Below are 22658 nucleotides of genomic sequence, written 5' to 3'. Positions count from 1 at the left end.
CGCCCAGGGATCCTGAACATCTCGAACCCAAGCCTGAGCGAAGAATGAAAGTCTGCCCCCCACAAGATCCAGTCCCGGATCGGGGACAGAACCTTCGTGCTGCCTTTGATTCAATAGCAGGCTATTTGGACTGTTTTCCCTTGTTCGAAGGCTGATTGGGTCTCCAGGAAGGCTTGCACTGCTCCTTCTTGGAGGAGGAAGTGGAAGGATTTCCCTTGAAATTTCGAAAGGAACGAAAATTACTCTGACGTCCCTTTTGTTTATTTCTCTTATCCCAAGGGAGGAAATGTACCATTCCTCCCATGATGTCAAAAATAATTTCTGTCAACCCCGGCCCCAAACAGTCTTTCCTTTGTAAGGAATCGCCAAAAGTTTTAGACTTAGATGACACATCCGCAGACCAAGGTTTTAACCATAAAGCTCTGCGTGCCAGTACGGCAAAACTGGAAATCTTAGCTCCCACCTTAATAACCTGAAGGGAAGCATCCGTGATAAAGGAGTTGGCCAACTTAAGGGCCTTTATCCTATCCTGGATTTCTTCGAGAGGAGTGTCTGTCCGAATAGATTCAGACAATGCATCAAACCAGTATGCTGCCGCACTAGTGACAGTAGCAATACAAACTGCGGGTTGCCATTGTAAACCCTGGCGTACATACATTTTCTTGAGTAACCCCTCTAACTTCTTATCTATAGGATCCTTAAAGGAACACGTAGCCTTTATAGGAATAGTAGTTCTCTTGGCTAGCATGGAAATTGCCCCTTCCACTTTGGGTACCATCTGCAAGATTCCTTGATAGAATCTGCTATAGGAAACATCTTTTAAAATACAGGGGATGGAGAAAAAGGGATACCCGGTCTCTCCCATTCCTTAGCAATAATCTCAGAAGCTCGATCCGGTACAGGAAAAACTTCCACCAAGGAAGGTACATCAAAATATTTATTTAGCTTACTGGATTTTTTAGGATTGACAAAGACCATGGTGTCGCTGTCGTCCAGAGTAGCTAAAACCTCCTTGAGTAACAGACAGAGGTGTTCTAGCTTAAACCTGAAGGATACAACTTCAGTATCAGTAGGAGGAATTACACTGTCTGAGTCGGAGATTTCACCCTCAGATGCTACCAAAGTATCCTCCTCCTCAGACTTCTGAGAGGGGACATTTGAAATAGCAACAACTGCGTCAGTAACCTCACTCACTGATTGTTTACTTTTCCTCTTGCACTTTCCCTGCAGCATGGGAAAAGCAGACAACGCATCAGAAACCGCAGAGGACATGAGGAAAGCGATGTCTTGCAAGGTAACTCCAGGTGGAGTAGTAGAGGAAGCGCAGGGCACTGGTTGTATGGACGCTAAGTTTTGGGACACTTGATGAGAAAGCTGTGTCATATATTGAACCTTGTCAGAAGGCACCTGAACAGCATCCGCCCCAGACAATGTTGGCTCAGAAAAAAGTATATCCCTGAACTGTAAAGTTTTCTCAATACATGAGGAACAGAAAGGGATTGGTGGTTCCATATTAGCATCAAAACATAAAGTACAAGTAACGTCTTGCAGGGCCTCTTGGTCCATCTTTATTCACAATTTTAGCAAATTAAAATTGGATAAACCTATATCTTAACTTGAAATTACCTCACAAAAAAACGTTACTGTGTCTTTAAATGTTAAATGGAAACGTTTTTATTTTGCTTTACAAGGAAAATTTAAAATGTTTACAATAAACAGCAGACAATCTCCACACCTTAACTAAGCTTTGCTGAGGTGCCTACCTGCCACCGGAGCATATATTTCACAAATAGTAGACGTCCGGCAAAACTGCTAAATATCACACCACAGCAAAACTGTTAAATATCACCTCCCTTCCCTCTAACCCCAGTCATTCTTTTTGCCTATGTTAGAGCAAGAAAGTGGTACAGTTAGGTGTTTGAAAAGATTCTTCAATCAAGAGTTAATTTTTTTTTTTTTCAACAACACAAGCTTGTGTTGTTTGTTCTGCTAGGGTGTAGCTGTATTCCACTTCAGTCTCTTCAGTAGAGCTGTAGTGGCTTTCAAGCAATGGGAACTTGTGGGACATGATTCTCACTGCACCTCCCATATATTTAATGCTGCCCTAATACTGAAAGCCTGAGTAAGATTACTCAGAATTCATCTTTTTTTTTCCACAGGTCCATGTGAGGGAGAGGACCTCTTAAACCTAGTGAGCTGCCTTTCTGCCAGGCAGATTTCTAAAGGTACTCGCTTTGGCTCCTGACTCAGCTCGTCTGACTACCAGCTCTGTTTTTGATTCATGGCTTGTTATTTGACTTGTGGACTTTTTATTATTTTTTGCAATTAATAAAGGTGTGATTATTTTTGCACTTCTCATCTCAGTCTAATTCCTGGCACCCTGACATTACGCAAGGGCCATGAATCCTGATGGTGCTAATAATCCACCTTTACCTGCCATCATTTCCAGGATGGATGAACAGGATCACCGCTTGGATCAATTTGCACTAGCCCTGCAAACCCTGCTGACTCGCACTGCACATTTGGACCAAAGTGTCCCGCAAATTATGGCTGCTCCTGTTTCCGCTGCTGCACCTAGTCCTACCAGGAGCATGTCCGGTTCTGCACCTCTACCTCAGTGATATGGAGGCAATTCTAATCAGTGCAGAGGGTTTTTGAACCAGGTGGGCATTTACTTTGAGATGTTACCTCAGGCGTTTCCCTCTGACAGAGTTAAGGAGGGATTTCTCATCTCGTTACTCTCTGACACAGCTCTTGCCTGGGCTAATCCCTTGTGGGAGACTAATAAACCTGTGATTTCAAATTACCCTGAATTTGTGGCCTCCTTTCGAAGGGTATTTGATGTTCCGGCTCACTCCTTCTCTGCTGCTAAATGACTCATGTCCATTCAGCAAGGTACAAGATCTGTTGCTCAGTATGTCATTGAGTTCTGTACGCTTGCCGCAGAGGTAGGTTGGAACAATGAAGCCCTTGTTGCCGCCTTCTTTCATTGGCTCTCTGATGCGATTAAAGACGAAGTTGCTGCCAGAGATTTACCAAAAAATCTTGGTGTCTTTTTTGATCCTAATTGACATCAGACTAAGTGAGAGGTCCTCTTTCAAGGAACGCTTGCGAAGCCTTATGTTCCGTTGTCTCCTATGTGTTTCACGTCTCCTACGATTCACGTGTCTCTCCGCGGAGGAGAGGGCATTTAGGAGGAGGGAGGGGCTCTGCCTCTATTGTGGGTTACAGGGCCACCATTTGAAGTCTTGTCCTACACGGCCGGGAAACGCTCACACCTAAGGTCCTGTCGGGGGCAGACCTTGGGTGGTTTATCCTCGTCCCCGGAACCGCTTAAGGAGAAACCTTTGGTCACGGGTGTCCTTTCCTGGGTGGACTCCTCCATAGTCACCCAGGCTCTTGTTGGCTCCGGTGCTGTGGGCTATTTCATTGACAGTGCTTTTGTATCAAAGCACTCCATTCCTGATTTACCTCGGCCCGTTCTGCTTGCTATTGAGGCCATTGATGGCAGGCCCCTTCAGTCCGCACTTGTTACTCACAAAACTGCTCCGCTATCCATGGCTGTTGGGGCTCTCCATTTTGAAACCCTCCAGTTCCAGGTGATAAACTCTCCGCATTTTCCGGTTGTTCTGGGTTATCCCTGGCTCCAAAACACAATCCCAGTCTCAACTGGCGGAGGTCTGAAATTTTGTCGTGGTCTCCGCAATGTATTTCCACTTGTCTTCAGAAACCAGTTAAAGTCTTGTGCACTTCTTCGGTATCTCAATTGCCAGAGGAATACTGAGAGTTCCTAGACGTGTTTGACAAGGTGCGTGCCGGTACGTTGCCTCCTCACCGGTCTTACGATTGTGCCATAGACCTGCAACCCGGAGCCATTCCTCCTCGGGACCGGGTTTACCGTCTGTCTGTTGCGGAGAATTGTGCTATGGAGGATTATGTTGCCGATGCTCTGTCACGGGGGTCATCCGCAAATCCTGCTCTCCTGCAGGGGCTGGCTTCTTCTTTGTGAAGAAAAAGGATGGCGAGTTAAGACCATGAATCGATTATAGGGGTCTTAATCGTCTTACCATTAAGAATGCTTACCCTATTCCGCTCATTACGGAACTATTTGACCGCCTCAAGGGAGCTACGGTTTTACTAAACTTGATTTGAGATTAGCATACAATCTCGTTAGGATCAAGGAGGGCCACAAATGGAAAACAGCATTTAACACCAGGAGCGGGCATTATGAATATCATGTAATGCCCTTTGGCCTATGTAATGCTCCTGCTGTTTTCCAGGAATTTATTAATGATGTCCTATGAGATATGTTGCAACAGTGTGTTGTGGTGTACCTAGACAACATCCTCATACACTCACCCACACTTGAGGCTCATCGTTCTGTTACACGGTTCTTTAGAGACTACGTGAGAACGGCCTGTTTTGTAAACTCGAGAAATGTGAGTTCCATCAGACTCAAGTAACCTTCCTAGGTTATGTTATCTCCGTTGCAGGGTTCTCCATGGATCCTGACAAGTTATCTGCAGTTCTGAAGTGGCCTCGCCCAGTTAGTCTTCGGTCTATTCAACGTTTTTTGGGGTTCGCCAATTACTATAGAAAGTTTATTAAAAAACTTTTCTTCCTTGGTCAAACCTATCACAGACATGACCCGTAAAGAGAATGATCCACTCCATTGGTCACCTACTGCCATTAAGGCCTTTGATAGTCTTAAGACTGCCTTTGCTGCCGCTCCAGTTCTGGCTCATCCTAACCCTGTCCTGCCTTTCGTTCTTGAGGTTGATGCGTCTGAGACTGGAGTAGGTGTCCTCTTGTCTTAAAGTCGTACGCCTGACGGTTCCTTGCATCCGTGTGGTTTCTTCTCTAAGAAATTGTCTCCAGCGGAGTGCAATTATGAAACTGGTGACAGGGAATTATTGGCCATAATTTTGGCACTTAATGAATGGAGGTATCTTCTCAAGGGTACTAGCATGCCAGTGCTCATTCTTACTAACCACAAGAATTTAACTTATCTATCTGAAGCAAAACGTTTGTTGCCCCGACAGGCTAGATGGGCGCTATTTTTGTCTTGGTTTAATTATGTGGTCTCCTACCTGCCTGGTAGTAAGAATGTTAGGGCTGAAGCCCTCTCTCAACAATTTTCCCCTCTGTCCAAGGAGGAGTCTGTACCTACTCCAGTTATACCTCCTCACCATATTGTGGCTACCATACGTACTAATTTGACTTCTCCCTTGGGGAAGGAGATCCTGGCTGCACAAACCAATGACCTCCTGAGAAACCTAGTGGTAACTGTTTTGTTCTTGAGAATCTTCGAACTAAACTTTTGCACACTTAACACTATCCTAGAGCCGCAGGTCACCCAGGCAAGAACCAAATGATTTGGTCTGTCACTCGACAATTCTGGCGGCCAGGTCTTCGTTCTGATGTTGCTGCGTATGTTGCCTCCTGCTCAGTTTGTGCTTAGAATAAGACTTCTCAACGTCTTCCTGTGGGTCTTCTTCAACCTATTGCTAATGGTGAGCGTCCTTGGACACATCTTTCCATGGACTTCATTGTCGAGCTCCCTGTTTCCAATGGCAATACTGTTATCGTTATGGTGGTTGACCATTTTTCTAAAATGTCACATTGCATTCCCTTGAAAAAGTTGCTTACCGCTCAGGAGCTTGCTTCAATTTTTGCCCGGGAGGTCTTCCGTTTACATGGGTTACCCAAGGAGATAGTGTCGGACCGGGGTAGCCAGTTTGTCTCCAGATTTTGGCGTTCCTTTTGTGCTCAAATGGGGATCCAGCTTTCCTTCTCCTCGGCATATCACCCTCAATCCAATGGGGCTGCGGAATGGTCTAATCAAGCTCTGGAACAGTTCCTCCGTTGCTATGTCTCAGATCACCACAATAATTGGTCTGAACTGTTACCTTGGGCAGAGTTTGCTCGTAATAGTGCTATTGATGCTTCCTCCAACTTATCCCCGTTCATGGCGAATTATGGGTTTCAACCATCCTTGTTGCCCGATTCATTTATGTCTCAGGGTATTCAGGCTTTGGAGGAGCATCTCCGGCAACTCCATTCCACATGGGTGCAGATTCAGGACTGCCTTCATGGTTCTATGCAGTGCCTGCACTTTCCTACCAGGTTGGTGAGAGAGTTTGGCTGTCCTCCCGCAACTTGAACCTTCGTGTGCCTTCCAATAAACTGGCTCCCCATTATGTTGGTCCTTTTCGAATACTCTGACGGCGGGTCAATCCTGTGGCCTACGCTCTTGGCCTTTCTCCTGCAATTCGCATCTCCAATGGTTTTCATGTCTCCCTCTTGAAACCATTGGTTTGTAATCGGTTTACCACTGTGTTGCCTCGTCCCCGTCCTATCTTTGTTGATAACTATGAGGAGTATGAGGTCAGCAGCATTAATGACTCTCGTATGTCCAGGGCCGTGTACAGTATTTGGTTCACTGGAGTAGCTACGGTCCAGAGGAGCGTTCATGGGTTCCCTCCTCTGATGTTCATGCTCCCGCCCTCCTCCGTGCCTTCCATGCCCGTTTCCCCAATAAGCCTTTTGTCCTCCTGCGGGGGAGGGGTCATTGTGGGGAGGGTACTGTCAGGGTTTTTTCCCTGTTTCGTTTGCCATGTGCTGCTGGCAGCCATTTAACTCACCTCTCTTGCTGACTCTGGTGCATACTGTGTGATGCCGCTCATTTCCTGCACTTTCTTTTATGGCCAGACTGGTATACATCATCCGTGTGAGACAGGATGCAGTCTCAGAATTGTGATGTCACCACTTATAATTTAAAGGGTCTCTGTTCTGTATGCTTTGCCCTTGTGTTGTCTCAGACCTGTTTGTGAGAGCTCCTGTGTATTACCTGGCTGTCTGACGTCCCTCCTGGTTCCTGATCCCTGGCTTGTTCCTGACTCTGCTGTTCTCCTTGTTCCTGATTCCGGCTTGTCTGACTACTCGCTTTGACTCCTGACTCGGCTCGGCTGCTCTGGTTTTTATTCCTGGCTTGTTATTTGACTTGTGGACTTTTATTATTTTTTGCTATTAATAAAGGTGTGATTATTTGTGCACTTCTCATCACAGTCTGATTCCTGGCACCCTGACACCTGTAAAATAAAACCTAACCTAAGTTACACTAACACCTAACACTACAATACAATTAAATAAATTACCTACATTAAATACAATTAAATAAATTAAATTAGCTAAATCACAAAAAAAACAAAACACTAAATTACAGAAAATAAAAAACAAATTACAAGATATTTAAACTAATTACACCTAATCTAATAGCTCTATGAAAATAAAAAAAGCCCCCCAAAATTAAAAAAAAAAACCTAGCCTAAAGTAAACTATCAATAGCCCTTAAAAGGGACTTTTTTTTTAAAGAAATCAGCTCTTTTACCTGTAAAAAAAAATACAAACAACCCCCCCAACAGTAAAACCCAACACCCACACAACCAACCCCCCAAATAAAAGCCTAACTAAAAAAAACCTAAGCTCCCCATTGCCCTGAAAAGGGCATTTGGATGGGCATTGCTCTTAAAAGGGTATTTAGCTCTATTGCAGGCCCAAAGCCCTAACCTAAAAAATAAACCCACCCAATACACCCTTAAAAAAATCCTAACACTAACCCACGAAGATTCACTTACTGGGAGAAGTCTTCATCCAAGCGGCAAGATGTCCTCAACGAAGCGTTCCTTCAGACGGGCAGAAGTCTTCATCCAGACGGCATCTTCTATCTTCATCCTTCCGGCGCATAGCGGGTCCATCTTCAAGACATCCGACGGGGAGCATCCTTTTCTTCCAACAGACTAACGACGAATGAAAGTACCTTTAAATGACGTCATCCAAGAGTGCGTCCCTTAGATTCCGATTGGCTGATAGAATTCTATCAGCCAATCGGAATTAAGGTAGAAAAAATCCTATTGGCTGATTGAATCAGCCAATAGGATTGAGCTTGCATTCTATTGGCTGTTCCAATCAGCGAATGGAATGCAAGCTCAATCCTATTGGCTGATTGGATCAGCCAATAGGATTGAAGTTCAATCCTATTGGCTGATCCAAACAGCCAATAGGATTTTTTCTACCTTAATTCCGATTGGCTGATAGAATTCTATCAGCCAATCGGAATCTAAGGGACGCCATCTTGGATGACATCCTTTAAAGGTACCTTCATTCGTCGTTAGTCCGTCGGAAGAAGAGGATGCTCCGCGTCGGATGTCTTGAAGATGGACCCGCTCCGCGCTGGAAGGATGAAGATAGAAGATGCCATCTGGATGAAGACTTCTGCCCATCTGGAGGACCACTTCTGCTCGTCTGGAGGACCACTTCTGCCGGCTTCATTGAGGACATCTTGCTGCTTGGATGAAAACTTCTCCCGGTAAGTGAATCTTCGGGGGTTAGTGTTAGGATTTTTTTAAGGGTCTATTGGGTGGGTTTATTTTTTAGGTTAGTGCTTTGGGCCTGCAATAGAGCTAAATGCCCTTTTAAGGGCAATGCCCATCCAAATGCCCTTTTCAGGGCAATGGGGAGCTAATTTCTTTGGGGCAATAATTTTGGGGGGGCTTTTTTATTTTGATAGGGCTATTAGATTAGGTGTAATTAGTTTAAATATCTTGTAATTTGTTTTTTATTTTCTGTAATTTAGTGGGGTTTTTTGTTATTTAGCTAATTTAATTTATTTAATTGTATTTAATGTAGGTAAATTATTTAATTGTAGTGTAGTGTTAGGTGTTAGTATAACTTAGGTTATGTTTTATTTTACAGGTAAATTTGTATTTATTTTAGCATTGTAGTTATTAAATAGTTAATAAATATTTAGTAACTATTCTACCTAGTTAAAATAAATACAAACTTGCCTATAAAATAAAAATAAACCCTAAGCTAGATACAATGTAACTATTAGTTATATTGTAGCTAGCTTAGGGTTTATTTTATAGGTAAGTATTTAGTTTTAAATAGGAATAATTTAGTTAATGATAGTAATTTTTTTTAGATTTATTTAAATTATATTTAAGTTAGGGGGTGTTAGGGTTAGGCTTAGGTTTAAAGGGTTAATAAATTTAGAATAGTGGCGGCGACGTTGGGGATGGCAGATTAGGGGTTAATAAATGTAGGTAGGTGGTGGCGATGTTGGGGGCATCAAATTAGGGGTTAATAAATATAATGTAGGTTGTGGCGATGTTAGGGGTGGCAGATTAGAGGTTAATAAGTATAATGTAGGTGGCGGCGATGTTAGGGGCATCAGATTAGTGGTTAATAATATTTAACTAGTGTTTGTGAGGCGGGAGTGTGGCGGTTTAGGGGTTAATATGTTTATTCTAGTGGCGGCGATGTCCGGAGCGGCAGATTAGTGGTTAATAATTTTATTATAGTGTTTGCGATGCGGGAGGGTCTCGGTTTAGGGGTTAATAGGTAGTTTATGGGTATTAGTGTACTTTTTAGCACTTTAGTTATGAGTTTTATGCTACGGCGTTGTAGTGTAAAACTCATAACTACTGACTTTAGAATGCGTTAGGAATCTTGGAGGTAGAGGGTGTACCGCTCACTTTTTGGCCTCCCAGAACAAACTCATAATACCAGCGCTATGGAAGTCCCATAGAAAAAAGGGTTTACGAAATTTACGTAAGTCAGTTTGCAGTAAGGCCAAAGAAGTGTGCAGTGCCCCTAAACCTGCAAGACTCGTAATAGCAGTGGTAGTGAACTGTTAGGACCTGTTAACGCTGCTTTTTCATCTTACCGCAAAACTCGTAATCTAGCCATTAGTGTTTTTTAATTTTTGGTAAATTTTGTGTTTTTGTTTTGTTTTTGTAATGTTAGATTTTTTGTAATTTTCTTAATTTAGTGTTTGTTTTCGTAATGTTAGATTTTTTTTTAAATATTATTATTTAATATTATTTAATAATTATTAACCTAATAATGTTAGGTTAATTTATGGTTTAATCTTAGTTTTTTTTTTAATTTCACAGGTAAGTTTTTATTTATTTTAAGGTAGTTATATTGTATTTTTAATTTAATATTAGGGGAGGTTTTAGGTTTAGCAGTTAATAGTTTAATTTAGTGTTTTGCGATGTGGGGGACCGGCGGTTTAGGGGTTAATAGATTTTTTTTATTATTATTTTTTTTGTATCTCTACAATGTAGAGCCTCAAAAAATTATTGTAAACTCTTAAGGCTAGATTACGAGTTTTGCGTTAGGCTTAAAAAGCAGCGTTAGCCGGTCCTAACAATGTTTTTAACGCCCGCTGGTATTACGAGTCTTGAAGGTATAGGTGTACCGCTCACTTTTTTGGCCAGACTTGGAAATACCGCAAATCCACTTACGTAAATTGCGTATCCTCTTTTTTCAATGGGACTTGCATAGCGCCGGTATTACGAGTCTGCCAAAAAGTGAGCGGTAGACCCTCTCCTGTCAAGACTGGTACCGCATATTAGAGTTTTATGGGCTAACGCCGTAGCATAAAACTCTTAACTAAAGTGCTAAAAAGTACACTAACATCCATAAACTACCTATTAACTCCTAAACCGAGGCCCTCCTGCACCGCCAACACTAAAAACATTTTTTAAACCCCTAATCTGCCGAACCGGACATCGCTTCCACTATAATTAATATATTAACCCCTAAACCGCCGCACTCCCGCCTCACAAACATTAGTTAAATATTTTAACCCCTAATCTGCCGTCCCTAACATCGCAGACACCTACCTACATTTATTAACAACTAATCTGCCGCCCCCAACATTGCCGCCACTATACTAAAGTTATTAACCCCTAAATCTAAGTCTAACCCTAACCCCCCTAACTTAAATATAATTAAAAGAAATCTAAATAAAAATTACTATCATTAACTAAATTATTCCTATTTAAAAATAAATACCTGTAAAATTAACCTTAAGCTAGCTACAATATAACTAATAGTTATAGTGTAGCTAGCATAGGTTTTATTTTTATTTTACAGGCAAGATTGTATTTATTTTAACTAGGTACAATAGTTATTAAATAGTTATTAGAGGCGGTTTAGGGGTTAATATGTTTATTATAGTGGCAGTGATATTGGGGGCGGCAGATTAGGGGTTAATAAGTGTAGATAGGTGGCGGCGACATTGGGGCGGCAGAGTAGGGGTTAATAAATATAATGTAGGGTTCGGCGATGTTGGAGGCAGCAGATTAGGGGTTTATAAGTATAATGTAGGTGGCGGCGGTGTCCGGAGCGGCAGATTAGGGATTAATAATATAATGTAGGTGTCGGCGATGTCCGGAGCGGCAGATTCGGGGTTAATAATATAATGCAGGTGTCGGCAATGTCGGGGGAGGCAGATTAGGGGTTAATAAGTGTAAGATTAGGGGTGTTTAGACTCGGGGTTCATGTTAGGGTGTTAGGTGTAGACATAAAATGTATTTCCCCATAGGAATCAATGGGGCTGCGTTAGGGAGCTTTACGTTGCTTTTTTGCAGCCGGTTCTCCCTGTTGATTCCTATGGGGAAATCATGCACAAGCATGTTACACCAGCTCACCGCTGACTTATGCAGCGCTGGTATTGGAGTGCGGTAATGAGTAAAATTTTGCTCAACGCTCACTTCTTGTCTTTTAATGACGGGTTTCTGAAAACTCGTAATACCAGCGCTGCAGGTAAGTGAGCAGTGAGGGAAAACTGCTTGTTAGCACCACATAGCCTCTAACGCAAAAATCGTAATCTGGGCCATTGTTGTTCCTCTCCACGGAAATCTTTAGAAAAAGGTGAAAGATTTATTTGCTCTGAAGAGAAACCAGAGTATAATAATAGATTTATTTTAGTAGTAGCAAAGTTGGGGGGCCAGCAGTTTAAGGGTTAATACTTTATTTTAGTGTTGGTGATGTGGGGGGGGGGGGTCGGTGGTTTAGAGGCTAATATGTTTATTTAGTGTCGGCGATGTCAGCGGGCAGCGGTTTAGGGGTTAATAACTTTAATTAGTGTTGACGATGTAGGGGGGGCGGCGAATTAGGGGTATTTAGACTTGGAGTTTATGTTAGGGTGTTAGATTTATATATAACTTTCTTTTCCCCATAGACATCAATGGGGATTGTGTTACAGCGATTGCCATTCCGCTAAAGCAGGTGTTTGTTTTTCTCTAACACATTCTCTCCATTGATGTCTATTGGGGAAAACGTGCATGAGCACGTCAAGTTAGGCCTTAGGTTTTGTGCGGTATTGATCTTAACGCACCGTACTGCACAACAAAATAATTGTTTTCAATAACTTTAATTGGCAGCGCTATGGAGAGTGCGTTACCGCTCATTTTTTGCGTTATTTACGCATCCAGTTTACTGCACAACTTGTAATCTTGCTGTTTGTGTGTTAATAAATGTGATCTGGTTAAATAAAAAAATTATGGTAGATAAAAATGTTAAGCTATGAAAACTAGTACTCAGATGATAAGATTCTTTATTTATTATTTCAATTAAGTGTTTGGGAAAAAAAATAAATTATAAAATGATGCAAAATGATATTAAAAGGTTTATGAATTTATATTAACAGGTTAGTGAAAAATCTGTAACAAGATGTTAGTTTGTATTGTATCTAGGCCACTAATTAATATGATGCCTCATGTAATGCATTAAATTGCTTAGAAAAAGAAGCAAATATAATCATTATAGTTTTGCAAAGGAATCCTGATACAATGGAATAGGTACCTACATTAATAAACCCTCCAGTGGATTTAATGGCGCATTGACTCATGGGAACAAACACATATGAGATGATAGAGGAAAATACCAGGGTAATTATAAGACATAGGAGCACAAGCTGTGTGTACAATTCCCTTATCATTCAATTTGCTTTAAGTATGGGCACTCTGTAGACGAGACAATTGTTTTCAGTTCTGCCTAAAGGATACTTGGAGGAGATTTTATGACCTCGCGACTCGATCTGATCACTTGCCTGTCCTTGAAGAAACGTCTGAATCCAAAGGCCGTTAGTTTTAATACCGCTTCCAGTACAAACACCGTAGTAAACATGTAGTTACAATATTTTAGGGCCACTTCCAGAGACTGTAGGAAAAAATTATAATAAAAAAATAAAGACAACTTCTTTCATCTGTAGCTATTACTGAGCAACTGTTCCAAGTAAACACCTAACACACTAACAATTCTGTACTTCTGTCTTCATACAGTAACAAGTAAACACCTAACAGACTAACACTATTGTACTTCTGTCTTCATACAGTAACAAGTAAATACCTTACACACTAACACTATTGTACTTCTGTCTTCATACAGTAACAAGTAAACACCTTACACACTAGCACTATTGTACTTCTGTCTTCATACAGTAACAAGTAAATACCTTACACACTAACATTATTGTACTTCTGTCTTCATACAGTAACAAGTACACACCTTACACACTAACACTATTGTACCTCTGTCTTCATACAGTAACAAGTAAATACCTTACACACTAACACCGCTGTACTTCTGTCTTCATACAGTAACAAGTAAATACCTTACACACTAACACTATTGTACTTATATCTTCATACAGTAAAAAGTAAACACCTAACAGACTAACACTATTGTACTTCTGTCTTCATACAGTATCAAGTAAACACCTTACACACTAAAACTGCTGTACTTCTGTCTTCATACAGTAACAAGTAAACACCTTACACACTAACACTGCTGTACTTCTGTCTTCATACAGTAACAAGTAAACACCTTACACACTAGCACTATTGTACTTCTGTCTTCATACAGTAACAAGTAAACACCTTACACACTAACACTATTGTACTTCTGTCTTCATACAGTAACAAGTAAACACCTTACACACTAACACTCCTGTACTTCTGTCTTCATACAGTAACAAGTAAACACCTTACACACTATCACTTCTGTACTTCTGTCTTCATACAGTAACAAGTAAACATCTTACACACTAGCACTGCTGTACTTCTGTCTTCATACAGTAACAAGTAAACACCTTACACACTAACACTATTGTACTTCTGTCTTCATACAGTAACAAGTAAACACCTTACACACTAACACTCCTGTACTTCTGTCTTCATACAGTAACAAGTAAACACCTTACACACTAGCACTGCTGTACTTCTGTCTTCATACAGTAACAAGTAAACACCTTACACACTAGCACTGCTGTACTTCTGTCTTCATACAGTAACAAGTAAACATCTTACACACTAGCACTGCTGTACTTCTGTCTTCATACAGTAACAAGTAAACACCTTACACACTAACACTCCTGTACTTCTGTCTTCATACAGTAACAAGTAAATACCTTACACACTATCACTACTGTACTTCTGTCTTCATACAGTAACAAGTAAACATCTTACACACTAGCACTGCTGTACTTCTGTCTTCATACAGTAACAATTAAATACCTTACACACTATCACTTCTGTACTTCTGTCTTCATACAGTATCAAGTAAACACCTTACACACTAACAATTCTGTACTTCTATCTTCAAGAACAATTTCAAGTAAATTTCATAACTGCTACTGACATACACATGTAGTATATTTCAAACAGGCTGAAATCCTATACGTTTTTTCCATTGAACTTTGTAAATCAAACCTAATACATAACATATATAATCACACACAGCATAAAGGTTACACTCAAAACACAAATATTTGATATATAATCAATTTTACTTACCCTTGGCTGGCTGTAATGCTCAAGCGACATTGTAATAACATTAAGGCAAATAATGATTGTAATGAAGATATCCAGATAGTGGCTAGTGCAAACGGTATGTATCAGGAGGCGCGCAGGGCAGTAATGAGCATAGTATGGCAACCGCTGGGCTTCTGTGTGAGGAGAGAGAAGACGTCAGAGATGAGGTGGAATATAAGCTTGTATGGAACTGAGTTTGAGATGCAACGATATATGGAAATGAACAGATTTTTAAAAAATAAACGCATTTCGAGGCCAAACTCCTCCCTAGGATGTAAAGAAGGGGAGTGATCTCAAAATGCGTTGGGTTTCTTCTATCTTGGGAAGACATAACATTGCCTCCTTCTCAGTGCTTGCAAGTACATTTTTTTATTACTTTGTATCTCACTGTATAAGCACTTGACATAGCATGACATATTATGCACATAGGTATAAATAGTAAATAGTTTTATACATAATGGAGTATTTGTTTAATGTTTTTATTTTAAGGGTTGTCTCTGTAATTTGTGTGTTTATTTGTTATCTTGGTTGAAAAATGCACTAAATAATTATGGGAATGTGCGAGTTCGTTTATGGACACGATTTGTGGCACTGTAGGAGAAAAAAACATATCGTGCCTACGAACCGACCAAACAATTTGACTTTTTCTTACTCCTTCGTTTTTTCTCCAAGCGCCTGAGACGTTTCTCTTCCCTTCTCTTCGCTTCTTCTGCTTCCTGGTGCTGGCGGCACTTATGGAAGTTTTCTACCACAACTCCAACAAACATATTCAGCACAAAGAAGCTGACGATGAGCAGGAAAGAAATGAAATATAGCAGCATCCAAGGATTGTGATTGGTCACTGGCTAGAAAAGGAAAACAATGTGGCACAATATAGACAAAAAAGAAAATTTCAATAACCTATAATTTATATGACCACAAATAACTCCAGAAATAGATAGCACAATATCTAGTGTAACTTAAAGGGACAGTCAACACTTACTTTAACATGTTTTTATATTGAAAATAACAAAACGGAGGTCCGCCTACACTATACCCCTCCTGCCTTGCCGCCTTGCTTCTGTCCTAATCAGCGGCGCTAACTACTCTAATACCCGGTAAATATGGATGCCGGACTCCCCCCACCATTACGTAGCTGCCTTCTTCTTCAACTGATAAGCAAATCAGAATCCAGGCATCGGACAGAAATTGCAAGCGCGTGCAATTTCAGTCCGAGGACTGGATTCTGATTTGCTTATCAGTTGAAGAAGAAGGCAGCTACGTAATGGTGGGGGGAGTCCGGCATCCATATTTACCGGGTATTAGAGTAGTTAGCGCCGCTGATTAGGACAGAAGCAAGGCGGCAAGGCAGGAGGGGTATAGTGTAGGCGGACCTCCGTTTTGTTATTTTCAATATAAAAACATGTTAAAGTAAGTGTTGACTGTCCCTTTAAGTCTATAACTCCAGAAATAGATAGCACAATATCTAGTGTAGCTTATGTCTATAACTCCAGAAATAGATAGCACAAGGTCTAGTGTAGCTTATGTCTATAACTCCAGAAATAGATAGCACAATTTCTAGTGTAGCTCATGTCTATAACTCCAGCCATAGATAGCACAAGGTCAAGGGTAGCTCATGTCTAACTCCAGAAATAGATAGGACAAGGTCTAGTGTAGCTTATGTCTATAACTCTAGAAATAGATCAGACAAAGTCTAGTGTAGCTCATGTCTATAACTCCAGAAATAGATAACACAAAGTCTAGTGCAGCATATGTCTATAACTCCAGTAATAGATAGCACAAGTTCTAGTGTAGCTCATGTCTATAACTCCAGACATAGATAGCACAAGGTCAAGGGTAGCTCATGTCTAACTCCAGAAATAGATAGGACAAGGTCTAGTGTAGCTCATGTCTATAACTCCAGAAATCGATAGCACAAGGTCAAGTGTAGCTCATGTCTATAACTCCAGAAATAGATAGCAAAGGGTCTAGTGTAGCTCATGTCTATAACTCCAGAAATAGATAGGACAAAGTCTAGTGCAGCATATATCTATAACTCCAGTAATAGATAGCACAAGTTCCAGTGTATCTCATGTCTATAACTCCAGAAATAGAAAGCACAAGGTCTAGTGTGGCTTATGTTTATAACTCCAGAAATAGCACAAAGTCTAGTGTAGCTCATGTCTATAACTCTAGAAATATAGATAGCACAAGGTCTAGTGTGGCTTATGTCTATAACTCCAGAAATAGCACAAAGTCTAGTGTAGCTCATGTCTATAACTCCAGAAATAGATAGCACAATGTGTAGTGAAGCTCGTGTCTATAACTCCCGAAATAGATAGCCCAAGGTCAAGTGTAGCCCATGTCTATAACTCCAGAAATAGATAGCACAAGGTCTAGTGTAGCTCATGTCTATAACTTCAGAAATAGATAGGACAAGGTATAGTGTATCTCATGTCTATAACTCCAGAAATAGAAAGCACAAGGTCTAGTGTAGCTTATGTCTATAACTCCAGAAATAGATGGCACAAGGTCTAGTGTAGCTCATGTCTATAACTCCAGAAATAGATAGCATAAGGTTTAGTGTAGCTCATGTCTATAACTTCCGAAATAGATAGCACAAGGTGTAGTGTTGCTCATGTCTATAACTCCAGAAATAGATAGCACAAGGTCTAGTGTAGCTCATGTCTATAACTTCAGAAATAGATAGCACAAGGTCTAGTGTAGCTCAAGTTTATAACTCCAGAAATAGTTAGCACAAGGTCTAGTGTAACTCATGTCTATAACTCCAGAAATAGATAGCACACAGTCTAGTGTAGCTTATATCTATAACTCCAGAAATAGATAGCACAAGGTCAAGTGTAGCTCATGTCTATAACTCCAGAAATAGATAGCAAAAGGTCTAGTGTAGCTCATGTCTATAACTCCAGAAATAGATAGCACAAGATCTAGTGTAGCTCATGTCTATAGCTCCAGAAATAGATATCACATGGTCTAGTGTAGCTTATGTCTATAACTCCAGAAATAGATGGCACAGGGTCTAGAGTAACTCATGTCTATAACTCCAGAAATAGATAGCATAAGGTGTAGTGTAGCTTATGTCTATAACTCCAGAAATAGATAGCACAAGGTCTAGTGTAGCTCATGTCTATAACTTCAGAAATAGATAGCACAAGGTCTAGTGTAGCTCAAGTTTATAACTCCAGAAATAGATAGCACAAGGTCAAGTGTAGCCCATGTCTATAACTCCAGAAATAGATAGCACAAGGCCTAGTGTAACTCATGTCTATAACTCCAGAAATAGATAGCACACAGTCTAGGGTAGCTTATGTCTATAACTCCAGAAATAGATAGCACAAGGTCAAGTGTAGCTCATGTCTATAACTCCAGAAATAGATAGCAAAAGGTCTAGTGTAGCTCATGTCTATAGCTCCAGAAAAAGGTAGCACAAGGTCTAGTGTAGCTTATGTCTATAACTCCAGAAATAGATAGACATGGTCTAGTGTAGCTTAAGTCTAAAACACAGATCATTACCTTTATTTATTTCTGAAAAATTGTGCAATTTAAAATTCTAAAATAAATTTCATGCACAATAAGAAAGTTAGTAAGTTTTTAAAGTGATGGTAAAACAAGAGAAAAATATATTTACAACATATTACAATATGTCAGCAATAGGGGTAAGCATTTTGCAGCTTTGTTAGTATTCAGATGCGGAAGTAGGAGGCTGCTCGTGTTGCTTTGCCAGGGCAGGACACATAAATTCATATGTACACATTTATAGACATATATATTGGAGCCCTTTGCAGTTAAGGACCTGAAAACATGTTAAACACTTTATTAAATATGAATATTATATAAAAAAAATTAAACTATGTATTTACTGTAAATATTTCATATTCCAATTGTTAAATAGATATGCCTATATATATATATATATATATTTCTATAAATCTATACTTAAATATAAATATATATATATATATATATATATAAAACAAAAAAATAGGTATATGTAGAAATATTTATTTATCAATAAATAGAACATATTCTTCTATGTGAAGAACATTGGAATGTGTCATATTCATATTTCATAACAAATAGCAAGAAGGTGACAGCAAATTCAAATATAAATTTATTGAATAAGACAAAAAATATTCATATTTCATGTCAGGTTAGCACAGTTGAGAAAATTAGATCAGGTTTGCACTTTTTGGGTATTACTTCCACTTTTCGCACTCCATTGAAGTCTATGGGAGAAAACGTTAACGTGATCGCAATATTGTAACCAGATTTTGTGCATTGGGTTAGGGCAAGCAGGAGCAATAAATAATGCTCCACTCAGAATCTAGCCCTGAGCAGGACCCGTTGTGCAACCACCAACTACTGCCGTATTTTTGTGAAGTTCAGCTGGCAAATTCTCCTTTAAAGAGACGTTGGGGCCGATTTAACAGTCGGCCCGACATCGCTGAATGCTGACAGCATACGCTGTAGGAATTTAAAAATTGCACAAGCAGTTCTGGTGAACTGCTTGTGCAATGCCGCCTCCTGCAGATTCGTGACCAATCGGCCGCTAGCAGGGGGTGTCAATCAGACCAATCGTATGAGATCGGGTGGATTGATGTCCACAGCCTCATAGGCGGCGGATTAGTTAAGGAGCAGCGGCCTTAAGGCTTCTTAACTGCAGTTTCCGGAGAGCCTAAAGGCTCGCGCGGAAACAGGGGGATCAGGGCCCTTGTTAAATCTGTCCCGTTGAGTAGAGCAAGTCCAAAGATAACCATGGCCCAGAATACAGTCTGGTGAGCTAAAGATTGTTGCAATTACAAATGTTTAGAAATTCTCATGTTTATTTATTTTCGGCTTTATTACGAGTTTTGCGGTATGAGCGAAAAGCAGCGTTAAGGCTTATAACGCTGCTTTTTCACTACCGCTGGTATTACGAGTCTTGCAGGTTTAGGGGTACCGCACACTTTTTTGGCCTTAACGCAAATTAACTTACGCAATTTGCGTAAAGTCTTTTTTCAATGGGACTTCTTTTGCACCGGTATTACGAGTCTGCCTGGGAGGCCAAAAAGTGAGCGGTACACCCTATACCGCCAAGATTCGTAACCCCTATACCGCCAAGATTCGTAACGCATTTTAAAGTCAGAAGTTATGAATTTTATGTTACAACGCCGTAACATAAAACTCATAACTAAAGTGCTAAAAACTACACTAACACCCATAAACTACCTATTAACCCCTAAACCGAGGCCCTCCCGCATCGCAAACACTAAAATAAAATTATTAACCCCCTAATCTGCCGTTCCGGACATCGCCGCCACTATAATAAACATATTAACCCCTAAACCGCCGCACTCCCGCCTCGCAAACACTAGTTAAATATTATTAACCTCTAATCTGCCGCCCCTAACATCGCCGTCACCTACCTACATTTATTAACCCCTAATCTGCCGCCCCCAACGTCGCCGCCACTATACTAAATTTATTAACCCCTAAACCTAAGTCTAACCCTAACACCCCCTAACTTAAATATAATTAAAATAAATCTAAATGAAACCTACTATTAATAACTAAATAATTCCTATTTAAAACGAAATACCTGTAAAATAAACCCTAAGCTAACTACAATATAACTAATAGTTACATTGTATCTAGCTTAGGTTTTATTTTTATTTCACAGGCAAGTTTGTATTTATTTTAACTAGGTAGAATAGTTACTAAATAGTTATTAACTATTTACTAACAACCTAGCTAAAATAAATACAAATGTATCTGTAAAATAAAACCTAACCTGCCTTAAAATAAAACTTAACCTTAAACTACAATTAAATAAATTACCTAAATTAAATACAATTACCTAAATTACAAAAAAACAAACACTAAATTACACAAAATAAAAAAAGACATTATCAGATATTTAAACTAATTACACCTAATCTAATAGCCCTATCAAAATAAAAAGCCCCCCCCCAAAACAAAAAAAAACCCTTAGCCTAAACTAAATTACCAATAGCCCTTAAAAGGGCCTTTTGCGGGACATTGCCCCAAAGAAATCAGCTCTTTTACCTAGTACAAAAAAAAAAAATACAAACACCCCCCCCAACAGTAAAACCCACCACCCACACAACCAACACCCCAAATAAAATACTAACTAAAAAAAACTAAGCTCCCCATTGCCCTGAAAAGGGGATTTGGATGGGCATTTCCCTTAAAAGGGCATTTAGCTCTTTTCCAATTGCCCAAACCCCTAATCTAAAAATAAAACCCACATAATAAACCCTTAAAAAAGCCTTACACTAACCCCCGAAGATTCACTTACAGTTTTGAAGACCCGACATCCATCCTCAACGAAGCGGCAGAAGTCTTCATCGAAGCCCGCAGAAGTCTTCATCCAAGCGGACGAAGTCTTCATCCAAGCCCGCAGAAGTCTTCATCGGAATTCAAGGGACGCCATCTTGGATGACGTAATTTAAATGAACATTCATTCAGCAAGAAGACGTCGATTGAAGAGGATGCTCCACGCCGGATGTCTTGAAGATCCATGCCCGATAGATGAAGATAGAAGATGCCGTCTGGATGAAAACTTCTGCGGGCTTGGATGAACTTGTCTCCAGATTCTCTCCCTCCCATCCCCTTCGATCAGCTCAGGATCTGCTCCTCTCTTGTTACTTCCTCACATTCCCGTTTACAGGACTTCTCCAGACTGGCCCTCATCTAGTGGAACTCCCTGCCTCGCTCCACAAGACTATCCCCTAGTTTTAACAGCTTCAAGCGCTCCCTAAAAACTCTACTATTCAAGGATGCTTACAACCAACACTAACCTTTCCTAACTCCATTGCTTTCCCCTTGAACCCCTTAGAATGTAAGCCTATGAGCCCAGCTGTTTGCAGATCGCCTTCATAAGAGCCGACTACAACAGTGAAACTCTCGGCAGGGCCCTCTACCCACTTGATCCCTGCAAAAGCTATCCTGTACACCGACTATGTTCACAGCGATGCGGAATCTGTTGGCACTCTACAAATACCTGATAATAATAATAATAATAAGTAGTGTTTGCGATGCGGGAGTGAGGCAGTTTAGGGGTTAATATGTTTATTATAGTGGCGGTGGCGTTGGGGCGGCAGATTAGGGGTTAATAAGTGTAGGTAGGTGGTGGCGATGTTAGGGGCAGCAGATTAGGGGTTAATAAGTATAATATAGGTGTCGGCGATGTCGGGGGCGGCAGATTAGGGGTTAATAAGTGTAATATTAGTGGTGTTTAGACTCTGGGTTCATGTTAGGGTGTTAGGTGTAAACATAAAATGTGTTTCCCCATAAGAATCAATGGGGCTGCCTTACGGAGCTTTACGTTGCTTTATTGCAGGTGTTAGACTTTTTTTCAGCCGGCTCTCCCCATTGATGTCTATGGGGAAATCGCGCACGAGCACGTATAACCAGCTCACCGCTGACTTAAGCAGCGCTGGTATTGGAGTGCGGTTTGGAGCTCAATTTTGTTCTACGCTCACTTCTTGCCTGTTAATGCCGGGTTTATGAAAACTTGTAATACCAGCACTGTAGGTAAGTGAGCGGTGACAATAACGTGCAAGTTAGCACCACACCCCTCATAACGTAAAACTTAAAAACTGTGATTTCTATACTGTAAGCACCTGTTAATTGATACAGGTGAGTTTAATTACAAATCACAGGAGCATCACAAACTTGGAATGCAATTATTTCTTACAATTTTGTTTTGGCTTTTTCCCCACTTTTTTGTGTCATACCAATATAAACAAAAGAAACATGAGCATACCTAAACATTTATAATTGCAACAATTTTCTGGGCGAAGTGGTGCATTATCTGACAGAAATGCAGGGGTGCTAATATTTTTGGCCATGGCTGTATAAACTACAGGCGTGCTATCATTAGCACGCCACTTGTAATCTGACCCTATGTGTTTAATCTGCTGCAAAGGATCAAGCACATAGGTAAATTATCTTGCACAAGCTGCTAGCATTGCTGCTCTTGCACAGGAC

The 22658-nt window shown here is 40.4% G+C and overlaps 1 protein-coding gene and 1 non-coding gene across 2 annotated transcripts in view; both read right to left on the bottom strand.

The window, feature by feature from the left end:
- CACNA1I (calcium voltage-gated channel subunit alpha1 I) overlaps window positions 1-22658 on the bottom strand; it is a 682041-nt gene that overhangs the window by 239730 nt on the left and 419653 nt on the right. The window contains exons 23-25 of the mRNA XM_053689431.1: window positions 15319-15511; window positions 14649-14800; window positions 12905-13014 (exon numbers count right to left, since the gene is read on the bottom strand). Of these exons, the coding sequence (XP_053545406.1) occupies window positions 12905-13014; window positions 14649-14800; window positions 15319-15511 (455 nt within the window). The remainder of the gene's footprint in view (window positions 1-12904; window positions 13015-14648; window positions 14801-15318; window positions 15512-22658) is intronic.
- LOC128637099 (U5 spliceosomal RNA) lies at window positions 11646-11762 on the bottom strand. The gene has a single exon (XR_008398968.1). It is a non-coding gene; the product is annotated as a U5 spliceosomal RNA (small nuclear RNA).

Source organism: Bombina bombina, chromosome 7 (genome assembly GCF_027579735.1).
Source record: "Bombina bombina isolate aBomBom1 chromosome 7, aBomBom1.pri, whole genome shotgun sequence".
Taxonomy (NCBI): domain Eukaryota; kingdom Metazoa; phylum Chordata; class Amphibia; order Anura; family Bombinatoridae; genus Bombina; species Bombina bombina.
Note: the sequence above shows the minus strand (reverse complement) of the source record. Positions and strands in the feature narration are given on the sequence as shown.